Source organism: Cyprinodon variegatus, unplaced genomic scaffold, assembly GCF_000732505.1.
Source record: "Cyprinodon variegatus isolate N-32 unplaced genomic scaffold, C_variegatus-1.0 Scaffold711, whole genome shotgun sequence".
NCBI lineage: Eukaryota > Metazoa > Chordata > Actinopteri > Cyprinodontiformes > Cyprinodontidae > Cyprinodon > Cyprinodon variegatus.
Genome location: NW_015151164.1, coordinates 250,509 through 263,416, shown reverse-complemented (window position 1 = coordinate 263,416; position 12,908 = coordinate 250,509). Strand labels below are relative to the sequence as shown.

Below are 12,908 nucleotides of genomic sequence, written 5' to 3'. Positions count from 1 at the left end.
CTAGAACACAGTTCATTCTTTTTCCTGTTATCACATAATGAACATGCTGACATTGACAACATTTGAGGTTCTAGCATTTTGAGTGTCGCTGCTTGGTGCAGGCTTTTGTTTATATTAAGAAATGACCTCTCCAATCTTATTTATCAAACATCCATTTGTATTATCCTCTGCTTCATTATAAATCTCATGGAAAAGCTGCATGTGGCGGTGTTGAGCTACAACCATCACAGACACACATATAAGGCAGCAAAGAAGGAGAGGAAAAAAGGAGCTTTAAGACTTTAACAACTAAGTTTATAGCACATATACAAGGCACGTCAAACCTACAAAAACACTGCACAGAAATATGTCACAGTCCTTGTTCTACGCCACAGCAGGCATTGTGGCCTATTTGCACATCGACCAACATCAAACCCCATCAAACTTTCAGGGAGGCTATAAAAAGCTAAAGGTTAGGTACAACTACACACAGCACAGCACTCAACTGCAGTGCACTACCTAAAATTTTTCAGCCACTCTCTGCCCTTAGCAGAGGATCCAATTTTTTTTTCATAGGTGGATTTGGGTAAAACTGAACCCTGATCAGCTGCCAAGGACAGAAAGCAACTGTACAGAGCCTAGGTCTAAGCTTGTACCTTGTCCCATTCTTCGGCGTCCATCGTATGTGTGTACCGTATGGCATGTGGGGACTAAAAACACAACAAGTTATACACCCTGAAAGAACCATTGTGTATTTATCTGAAAGCTTGAAAAGGACATTTATGAAGTATTCTACTCTAGATCTTACTAAACAGGAGAGTGTGTTATTTGCCCTTCAAATTCCTTTCAGTTTTCTTCAATTTTGGTGATGAATATACACTGTGCATCTATAATCTAATGCTGCTCTAACTATCTAGCTTTTTGTCTCAGCTGTTTTTTTTTCAGGTATTGATCTCAACTTAATAATATGATGTGATATCAACTCTGGGAATACAGCTTTAGCCAACAACATGGAAAAGGAGCAACAAAAATGCTTATAAACTGCACATCTGAAACCATTAAAAAAAAAAAGAAAAAACCTGATCTGAGCCTATTTAACAGGGAGGCCATAAAAAGCCACGTTTGACTGATGCGTCAGATGGAAATGAGGATAGAGGAAAATGGATAAACACAATATCCCCCCAGCTCTGGTCAGCGTCGCTCATCAGAAGCACTGAGTGATGGTGCACAGGCTCGAGGAGAGCAGGGAGGAGAAAGAAAGCAGGGGAGGGGGAGGGGAAGCTGTGGCAGCCATTTTATAAAGAAGCCTGAAAACAGGCACAGATTCTCATTCAGGAGTCTATGAACATCCAGTAGAATCTTTAAGGGGAATTTGACCAATATCAATGCAGATCCAAGTCAGAATAGGATGTCCACATCTCTCTGACTAAAATCAGTTCCTTTTCAAGCAGCTTTCTTCATCCTTTCTCATTCTCTTTTCTTTGTGGAGAGCAACGACACTGAGGTTTATATCGATCAATAGTTAAGCTGTCTGTGCATGTGTGACTTGGTTAACTCACCCGCTTGGTCCAGGTCTCTGTCCTTGTGTGAAACGCCAGTCATTGTTGGGTGGCTTTTGCTGCAGAGAGAAAAGAATTTGCAGCATGAAATGGATGTTTAACTGCAGCAACAGCAAGATGTTTCAAAGGTTTGTGTGTGTGCTTTGTGACTGAGATATCTGCATGTCATAGAACATGTGTGTTTGTTAGAGTGGTTTTCTTTTTTGTCATTAAGAAAACATGAACCTCAAAATATAGCTACAGATGGCCACAAATGTGTTGATGTTCAGGCATCCATGCTGTTCTGAAAGCTGTGGGGCATACAGTACTGCACAGGAGCGCATATCTACTCAGTGGTGCATGGTTTATAAAGTCTATGAATAAACAGCCGGTTGCAGGAAGAGACACAGGTGATCTGTGGAGCAAGGAAAGAGCCGTACATTTGAAAATAGTATCAATGCAGCTAGAAGATAAAAAGTTATTCAGATTTATGAAGGGTATTTTGTTCTTGAGAAAATAATTTCTTATTTATAGAAAACTACAGAAGAACCCATTGAACACTAAGTTCGTGTTCTGAAATCAAACAGCCCATGTTTATAGCTAAGCTTGGATAAAAGCATCTCTCCAGCTACTCTTTTAAATGTCTTCATGCCCACAGCAGTCCTGTCCATCTTCACACATGTCACCATGTCTTCTCCATTTCTTCCACACACTCTTTCTCAGCTTTTATCTAGTTGTGCACTGATGCAGTGAATAAAAAACCCTGGCTTGGTTCCAGAATCTGCTTCCTAATCGACACAAGAGCTCCAGGGAGAGAGAGGCAAGCAGCCTAACATGCTGCATTATTAAAAGAGCTGTCCCACCCGAGGGAATGATGCAAAGATACAAGAGAACAGGGGAGGAAAAAAAACAAACAAACATAATCATGCAAAAAAAAGGTTCCTGCACTAAAGGACAAAAATAAAACTTTTGATTATCAATACCAGGGGCTCCAGAAAAGAAACATATGTAATATGTAAAATAATTGAAGAGAAAACAAAAAGACAAAAACACTTTTTGTTGTGTAATGAGTGATGGAATCAGTGAAGTCATTAAATTTAAAAATGTCCCTAAAATGCATGTAGTATAATATGATAAAGCTCATGCTTGCAGCTTACTTGTGAAATTCTCTGTGATTGCAAACAAAGAGCCTAGGTTTTAAAATAGGCATAATGTAGCACGTCCACCAATTGTAGATAAATTATTAATGTTACAGCTCAGAAAATCCATAAGTGAAGTGTAATCCCTATCCTCATTCAGAGAAGGACTTGGTCCAGATTTAAAATCTAAAAATAAACTCAGTAGATGTGTAAATATGTGTGGGTGTTTCGAGTCTGTCTGAGTTGTAGCGAAAGTAAAAGTTGAACACAGATCAGCAGGACAGCAAGCACACTCATTCAGGCAAATTTTTGTCACTTCATGACAATCACACTGCAAATGTATAATCTGCCATGATGCTTTACTCCGTCACAAATGTATTCTTTCGAGGCTTTATGCTTTCTGTTTGCTTTCTCCAGACATGTGTGCAAAACTCAAAATGTTGCACTTCCATTTGGCACATTAATATTCTTATTAAGCATGTTTTTACTGAACTAAACACTTTTTAATAAGTCTCGCAATTTCCTATTGGGCTGTAGCACAATATTCAAGGCTTTGAAGTATTATCTGTGAAACGGACTCATATCTGGTTCTTCTTGTGTCTAAGAGTAAAACACATAACGTGTCCGTCCTTGAAAGTTAGACAAATAAGACAAAAACCTTAAGAATAAAGCAATACTAAAGGACTTAAACCCAAATTCGTATGCAACACACCATCAAACTAATCTTAAAACTATCAGTCTTTTTGTACATCTTTAAATACAGTCAAAGAGCTCTAAAGTTGTAGCTTAATTACATCTGACCAAGTTACAGCATAAAGCCACTTCAGCACTACCAGAGCTAGATTAGCGGTAGGTCTAAGTGAAATACACAAAGATGTGACACAATTGGATGCACTCCAGTGAATGTGTGAGTGTAAACCTTGCACAATAATCGTATTTATCAGCTATCGTCTCTAGGTAGTTACTCAAAGGTAGTTACTAAGTGAGCCAGCATAAAAAAAGACAAATCTCTTTCTTTCTGCATATAACAAAAGAAACATATGCAGATAGAACAGGCCAAATTTCTAGATTGAAAGAGTATGTGTTGGTGCAAGCATACAATTAAACTTTCACTAATATGTTTGTATGTTAAAAAAAAAGTGTATTAACTATTGTGGTATTTTCAATCAAATGCACAAACCCTAAAGCTGTACTATCAATAACACAGCAAGTAGACTGTCAGGATGTAGGAGAGGAAAATGTTCAAAGAGAACTATAAACTCAGCTATGCTCAAAATTAATAAAACTCTCATTTAGATTCTAAGTAAGATGGGTAAATTAAACAAAAGGAAGTCAAATGATGCTCCTCCATGTAAACCAAGCATACATAATTATTTAGAACACCTTGAAGAAACTCAATATTCAAACAATATGAAAGTTTTTTTTTTTTTTTTCAAAACAGCACACTGTGGTTGAATAGAAGACAAAAAGAGGAGCAGTGGGAAGTCACTACGGCCCCTATGGTCCTACTAAAATTACACATGACTGCAGGGCTGCTTGTGCTTGAAGCTTTGTACACATAATCTCACGCACAGATGCACATAAACACCCCTAGTGAGGGCGGCTGCTCTAAAGCCATTAAGGACTGCGCCTTCTGTCACTGTGTCACACGTGCGTAAAGTCGTTCTTCCATTCTAGTTATCTGTCCCTCAATCTCTGTTCCACACGTGTCACTAGAGCAGGGAGACAGATGGTATCCTACTGACCTCTGGAACAAAACAACTCCAGTTAGACTTTATAAACTGATATAAAATGGTTGGATACTTTAAGAACGCAGAAAAATTATGTTAAAATTTTTATCAAAAAGCCTCTAGGTACACTAAAAACTGCACAGGACCAAATGAGCAAGATCCACTTCACACATGTTGCTGTTTAATGGATGCAGGGGCTCAGGGGACAACAGGAAGTCAGGGTCAGGCTGATGACCCCACAAATTCCTGTTTTTCAGCTACTGCTTTATTCTTTGGCTCTTTAATTCCACCTCTCTTGCCATTTTCCTCTTCCTCACTCCCGCCATCCCTCTTTCTGTCATCCTGTTCCTCTCTGTCTGCACTCCACAAAGCCAACTCTTCAGGACCTATTTCAGCTGGATTTCTCCTCCCCACCTGTTAGGAAAACTATTATTTTCCCTTTTTCTTTTCTATTTTGAACTAGCTTCAATAACAGTACCTTCATTTTTTTAAGAAATGTTTTGTCCCTTTTCTTCTATAAAAAAGCCCTTTCTGCTATTCAAGTACCATCAACCCACTAACAGTCTAAAGTCTTTAGTTAGGTAAAATAAAATACTTTTCTGTTAACCAACTCACCAAGTATATGAGAAGTATATGAGGTTAACATTTAAAGTAGAGATCCACCGATCCACATTCATTTCTGATCCAATTCTGATAACTTGGACAATATCCTGAAATGTTTCTAATACCAGAGCTTTGTTTGCTATAATGTTATCACTCCTGTCTGTAAGCATGTATGATATGAATGACTGTACATGTGAATCCTAAAAATCAACTTGAGATCAGTAACTGGACAAATTTGATCCTGAAAACAACTATGCAACTGTAAAGGTTCAAATAGACTGTATTCATTAAATCCGACATATACCCTTAAAGGGGAAAATCTGTTCCAGAGAATTTTGACCTTACTTCAGTTTATTATAGAAATTGACTCAATACCACTGCACCCATAAATCAGACCTATTTTCATAGATACCCAATCTAGAATCCTTTTTTCAGTATCGCGACCAATACGGTATTAATACTGGATCGTCGCATCTTTAATTTAAAGCCTTCTCACAAAATGAAGGAAACGATATTCAATCTACACAACTAACTCAAATAAATTCCAACTGAGATATATTATCCTCCTACATTCACAGTTAAAAAATAATAAATGATAATAACAAATGAATAAGATATTTCCCCCACAGAAGAGGGCGTTGATGGTTGAGGTTAAAGCAGATTTTTGAAGACATCTAGCATTGAATAAATTAGAATAAAAGACAAAAAATGATCCTAACTGTGGAGGACTTCCTTCCCAACTCTAAGCCCTCACCTCAATGGCTGAGTTCATTAGGTTCTTCCGACTGAGTGTCATGTTGAGCGTGTTGTTATGACTCAGCATGGGTGTCTTCATAAATACAAAGTCACTTCGGCTAGATATGGTGGAGTAGCAGGGCCGATAGGTGCGTGTGTGAGGATCCTGGGGGCCTCCCACCACCTCCATGTATCGTATGGGCCCATCACTGTTGAGCTGCAGGTGTAGGTCTTTACTGGGCCTCTGATGGTAGCGGCTGGACCTGCTGCGGCCATAGCAGCAGCATTCAGAGTCTCCCAGCCCTGGACCACGGTGCCTAAGGCAGCGCACCATGAGAACCAGAAAAGTGATGAAAGCCACACCTGACACACATGCGAGAGAGATGATGAGATATAAAGTGATGTTAGACATCCCAGTGTGGTGGTAGAAGTGGTTGTGTCGGGGGTGTGAAGGGACATCAACAGCTTTGGCCTTCTCATCCACGGTTACGGTGATATTCACAGAAGTAGATTTTGGTGGATCCCCATTATCCTGGATGATGACTGTTATGTCATAAGTAGAACCCTCATCTTCTTCGGCCCACTTGCGGGCCGTTCGGAGCTCTCCAGTGTGGACCCCAATACGGAACATGCCAGCGTTTGGTCCTGGTGCAATAGAGTAAAACAACCATGCATTGTGCCCACTGTCTGCATCCACTGCAACCAGTTTATTTATGACATGGCCTGTGCTAACAGATGGGGGCACACTGAGCTGGAGTCTTTTGTCCTTAGGGTAGGAGGGATGAACAATCATTGGTGCATTGTCATTCACATCTACAACAAACACATGTACAGTGACATTTGTTGCCCGTTGGGGCTCCCCTGCATCCCTGGCCTGCACCTGAATGCGGAAAGCATTAACCTTCTCATGGTCCAGGGAGCGCATGCTGTAGATGTGGCCAGTCTCTGGGTTGATGTACACATAAGATGAGATGGGAGAGTCCTGGATCATACTAGGAAGAATGGAATAGGAGATATGAGCATTCTCACCCAGGTCAGCATCGGTGGCAGAAACAACAGCTATAGGAGAACTTGGGAGGTTGTTTTCAGGGATGTCCACAGAGTATGAAGGCTGGGAGAAGGAGGGGGCATTGTCGTTTACATCCAGGAGCGTTACGACAAAGGTTTGTTGGGATGTGAGGGGTGGGGAGCCAGCGTCAGTTGCCTTAATAACCACTGTGTACTCTGGGACAGTCTCCCTGTCAAGGCTGCCAGCAGTTATCAGACTATAATGACCATCAAAGGCTGAATTAAGTTTAAAAGGCAGACCTGCTGGGATGGTTAATGTAACCTTCCCATTATCTCCAGAATCCAGGTCTCGAGCAGTTATGAGAGCAATCATTTTTTCTTTAGGTGAATCTTCACTGATGGAGCTGGTTGCAGACATCAGTGTCACCTGCGGGGCATTGTCATTCACATCAATGATGTCCACTATGAGGTTACAGGAGCCCTCCATGGCAGGGTCTCCCCCATCTCTGGCCTGCACTGTAATGTGATAAGATGTGGCCTTCTCATAGTCCACATCCCCCTTCACACTGATCTCCCCGCTTTTGGAGTCTATGCTGAAGAGCTGGAGAACACGCTCTGGTGTGTATTTACTAAACAGGAATGATATTTCACCATTACTGCCAGAATCAACGTCAGTTGCGTTTAATTTTGTAACTAAAGTGCCCTGTGCGACATTTTCCAACAACGTCACCTTTGTCACTGGCTCACTAAAGACGGGCGCATTGTCATTTACATCCAGAATTTTAATGAGCAGAAGTGTTGAGCCAGATTTCTGCGGCTGACCCCCATCCACAGCAGTGAGTAACAGGCGAAAAGAGGCCTGTGTCTCCCTGTCCAGAGCTTTATTCACGACCAGTTCTGGAAACTTGCTGCCATCACTCTTAGTCTCCACATTCAGTGTAAAGAAGTCATTTGCAGCCAAACGGTAAGATCGTAAGGAGTTAGTATCCACGTCTGGATCGTGCGCACTCTCCAAACGGAACCGTGTGCCCTGCGCCGCCGCCTCTGACACCTCCAGAGAAATATTGCTGGTTGAAAACTGCGGCGCGTTATCGTTCACATCCCGGATTTCCACAACAACTCGGTGAATATCCAGTGGATGCTCCAGGATAATTTGGATTTTTTGTGAGCAAGATGAACTCAGTTCACACAGTTGCTCTCTGTCAATTCTTTGTTTAATAATTAATTCACCAGTTGCTTGTTTCACTTCAAAATACTCCACCGGTGACTCAGAGACCACCCGTAGCCTCCTACTGACGATATCCTGAACATTAAGGCTCAGATCATTCGCGATGTTTCCAACCACAGACCCCGGATCTTGTTCCTCCAAAACAGAATATCTGAGCTCAGCGGAGGCAGAGTAGATACAGGCCAGATAGAGGTAAATCCTCCACAGCGTCCCTCCTCCGGAGCGCTTCCTCTGCCTGGAGTCCATTGTGCTGCGCTCCGAGGATCGAGAAAGTTTCCAACTTCGCTCACCGTCACGTATCCATAGTAGTATTGTTCAGGCGAGTCTACACGGCTCGATGTAAACATTTCCACTCTAAAAGCAAAGCGATTGGAAGTTCTGATGTAGACATGGCGATCGAGGTTAAAGAAAAAAACACGGGGGAAAAAAATCAAAGTTGTTCCAGGCTCCACTAAAACTCTTTGCTCTGACTCCTCTGTCTCACTCTCTCCATGGGCGGGGAGAGACCACAGAGGGCTGCCCTTTCATTGGAGGACAAAGCTGGAGCAATGCTGTCACCCTTCCCACACCCACACTAAACTTTGAGGACTTCTCTTTCAGAGACGAGTATAAACCTACCAGAGCAGCATGAAGTTTTAGGAAGTTTGAGAAAGAAGTTGGACAGATTTTTTCCCCCCAAAGACATGTAAAGTACAGCTTCACACAGCAGTGGGTATTAATTGAAACATGAGACCTCTTGTTCGTCTGTGATTTGCCTCCGCACCCTGAAACCAGCAGCTTGTTAAAGAAATGCCCCAGAAAAATGTCTTCTGCTACCGCATGGCGGCGTGCTTTGAAAAATAATAGTTATAACTAGTAATCCTAAATGCAGTTGCCTGATACAGCTTTCACGAATTTTAACACCGTTAATCACTTATAGTTACCAGATGAGAAACTAAATAATAAATGCTAAATAATCAACTTTTTGGAAGAATACCTTAATATACAGTTCAAGGTTAAACTACAGCAAATGTTATAGAAACATGTGAGTAGCGAATGAATGTATTTCGAAAAATACTTCAATACAAGAAATACTCTGAACTACTTTATTGGCCTTTTCTCAGTTTTAATATGATTTAATAACTCGGATTAATCTAAGGCACATTATTTTTTCCACTGAAACACATTTTCAAAATTACCAAGAAGGGCTTTAAATAGCTACATGTTAGATGCAAAATATGTTATAGCAGCCTAGAAGAGAGCTTAAGAGAAATAAATAAATATGCAGCCAAAAAAGAGCTAGAAAAAAATGTTCTACTCAGTCTGAAAAGACTGATATTTTCAGCTCACCTGCTGGCTCTCAAATGTCCAGGTGCTGTCAGGTAAAGACGCATCCAGAACACTGAGGGTTTCTTTAAAGTCTGTGGTGCTGCTGGGTTTGATCAAAGTAAAATCACTGTACTCTGACATTGGAGACATGCAGGACCTGAAGGACTGACTCTGAGACATCCTGTCTCCTCCCAGGACCTCCACGTACTTTATGGGTCCATCAGTGTTGAGCTGAATCTGCAGGTTTCTGTTGGGGTTCTTGTAATCATCACAGTCGCTTCTTCTCATGCAGCAGCTCCCGCTGCTACTGCTGCTCCTGATGCATTTCACCGCTAAGATGAGAAACGTCACCAGAGACAGCACGGACACTGAGGCCAGAGAAAGAATCAAATAAAGGGTAATTCTGCCAGTTTTTTTGCTGGGCTCAGATATTTTATGTCTGAGGTCTAAGATGGGCTCATGGAGACCGTCCTCCAGCAGGATGGACACCGTAGCGGTGGCGGACTGAACCGGTTCCCCATCATCCTTGATCTCTATCAGCAGCCTCTGAGAGGAGTCATCCTGCTCGGTTACAGCGCGTTTAGTCCTCACCTCCCCTGTGTACTGATTGACGGTGAACAGAGAGGCGTCTGTGGCCTCCGCCAGTCTGTAGGAGATCCAGGCATTATGGCCGGAGTCAGCGTCCACGGCCGTCACCTTAGTAACCAGGTGACCAGCTTTAGCAGAGCGGGGCATCCTTTGATGAGAGAGAGAACCCAGGGCAGCAGAGGAGGGGTAAATAACAGCGGGAGCATTATCGTTCTGGTCCAGGATAAAAACATGGACAGTGGTGTTGCTGCTCAGAGGAGGGGAACCATGGTCCTTTGCCTGAACCTGAATCTGAAACACCTTCAGCTTCTCATAGTCAAATGAGTGCAAACTGTAGATGCTCCCGTTTTCTGAATTAATGTAAACATAAGATGAGACAGAAACGTCTTGTACTTTAGAATCTAGGATGGAGTAAGATATCTTTGCGTTTTCACCAGAATCCAGGTCAGAGGCTGATACAGAGAATAGTATAGATCCTGGAACTTTATTTTCTTTTAAATATACATTATAGGAGGGCTGATTAAAAACAGGAGGGTTGTCATTGACATCAGTTATAATAACAGGGATAGCAGTCCTACTAGTGAGCTTAGGTGAGCCTGAATCGGTCGCGGTTATCTCAATATTATACTCTGACGCACGTTCTCTGTCCAAGGTACCAAGAGTAACAAGTGCATAATTATTAGAAAATGATGGTTTCAGATTAAACGGGGGGCCTTTGGTGAGATTCAGGATTACTTTACCGTTATCCCCAGAGTCAAGATCTTTTGCGCTGATCAGAGCAACAACAGTTCCGCTTGGTGCATCTTCGCGCACAGGTTTAGGCTGAGACGTAAAAACGATTTCAGGGGCATTATCATTAAAATCAGTAATATCTACCTGGACACGACAGTGGCCTTCCATTTGAGGGCTGCCTTTATCTTTTGCAATGACATCAATGTCATATGACTTAACGGATTCGTAGTCTAAGTCTCCTTTCAGAGTGATTTCACCTGTTAATGAGTCGATTTGAAAAGCTGTTAACACAGAAGGCAGAGTACGCGACCCAAAGGAAAATTCTATTTCACCATTTGAGCCTTCGTCTGCGTCCGTTGCTTTGGGTTTGATAATAGTTGTTCCTTTCAAACTATTTTCACTCAGTGATATTTTGTACAGGTTTTTCTCAAAAATTGGGAAATTATCATTAATATCAAGAACTGTTATTGTTATTTGTGTTGTTCCAGATCTCACAGGGTTTCCTCCATCTAAAGCTGTTAGTAATATTTTGTGAACAGAGGTTTTCTCTCGATCAAGATTTTTTTCTAAAACAAGCTCTGGAACAGCTTTACCTCCCTCAATTTCTTTTATCTTCAGTGAGAAGCAGTCGTTTTTACTGAGCGCGTAAGACTTAAGTGAATTGCTCCCTACATCAGGATCCCCTGCTGCCTCTAAAGGGAAGCGCGTACCAACAGCCGCTAATTCGACTATATTTAAAGATAATTCATTTGAAAGGAAATTTGGAGAATTGTCATTAATATCTTTAATTTCTACTTCAATTCGATGTAACTGTAACGGGTCCTCTATTACAACCTGCAGAGGTAATATACAGCTTGTGCTTTGTCCACATAAAGCCTCTCTGTCAATTCTGTCATTCACTACCAACTCGCCCTTCCCCGCATCCACGCTGAAATACTCCCCACCTGCCTCAGAGGGGACACGTAGTTTACGGTGAAAAATGTCAGAGAGTCCCAGATTTAAGTCTTTGGCAAGATTTCCAACCACAGATCCCCTTTTCAGCTCCTCCTGTATGCTGTAACGAGTCTGTCCGTTTATTGTATTCCACAAGAGAAAGAATTGATGCCACCAAAGCGCCTGCCATCTCCAGTCTCGGTATCCTTTCTTCTTTGTCATCCTTATTCTACCAATAATACCGTTTCCATTCCAATAGAGTGAAGGACCAAAAGGAAATGATAATATTCCGTGAACGCAACATGCCCGGCTGGAATAGAATCTATTTATGGACGAGATTTAAACTGAGACATTATCTTAAGCTTCAAATATAGGAAATATTTGCCGACTGTTCTCCCACTCAGAGCATTGTGGTTGCTGAAGCTGCAGAGGGGGAGGGATTAGATCTCTTTGTACAGTTCTGAATTCTATTGGTTCACAGCTTCCACCTCTGGTATCCAATCAGAACAAGGCCTTGAAATACACACATAACTCCCTTTTGATTCACGATGGGAGACTGTAAATTAATATTATTCAATATTCCGCAGACACAAACAATCCTATACAAATATAATTAAAAATCACCAAGTCTTATAAATATCTTACATGATTATTGGAATATAGTGTATTTTCATTAATAAAAACAGAAAACCTCATTCAGTCAGTCATTTTATTGTGATTTAAAGACGGTCAGTGCATCCTCTTTGTGTCACAAAATTTCGGTCGCTGTCCGAGACTATGGTGCTGAAATCTGTACTCTAAAGCAGTTTAGAAACTCGGCACTCAGGACCCACTGTCCTATAAGTGTTTTCCTACCTTCCCACACATGATTTAAACAACTACATGAATAGAATGGGTCCTACAGCCCCTGTGGGCTGCTGAGGTGGGAATGCAATCATTTAATGGGCATGTGCTGGAGCAGAGACAGACTAAAAACGCGCAGGACTGAGTTTAAAAAACACAGATTTATAGTGTACCTGACATTTCAAAGTCAGTTTGCAATTAAGAAATAAGAAACCACAGCACATACTAGGTCAATCATTAAAAAAAGAAACAAACAACACAATACACATTATCTAGAAAATGTATAAAAAGAAACCAAAAATATCCAGAAATTAAGCTGATTGTACTGTTTACAACAATGTAATTAGGTCTAATTTATTACCACGTTTAAATTGCGTTTCACTCCCATTCTGGTTTCAAAATGGCATGCTAATGTAAATCTAAATTACTTTGAATGTGAATCTGCTTACCTGCTGGCTCTCAAATGTCCAGGTGCTGTCAGGTAAAGACGCATCCAGAACACTGAGGGTTTCTTTAAAGTCTGTGGTGCTGCTGGGTTTGATCA

The 12,908-nt window shown here is 41.3% G+C and overlaps 1 protein-coding gene across 12 annotated transcripts in view; it reads right to left on the bottom strand.

Moving 5' to 3' along the window:
- LOC107097624 (protocadherin gamma-C5-like) overlaps positions 1-12,908 on the bottom strand; it is a 108,924-nt gene that overhangs the window by 5,543 nt on the left and 90,473 nt on the right. For 4 of the 12 annotated variants that reach the window (XM_015394841.1, XM_015394840.1, XM_015394839.1 and 1 more), the window contains exons 2-3: positions 1,539-1,597; positions 636-689 (exon numbers count right to left, since the gene is read on the bottom strand). In XM_015394841.1, coding sequence (XP_015250327.1) covers positions 636-689; positions 1,539-1,597 — 113 coding nt within the window. Of the gene's footprint in view, positions 1-635; positions 690-1,538; positions 1,598-5,743; positions 8,546-9,289; positions 11,943-12,908 lie in introns of those variants that run through there. The other 8 variants (XM_015394843.1, XM_015394844.1, XM_015394842.1 and 5 more) reach the window with 6 other exon arrangements.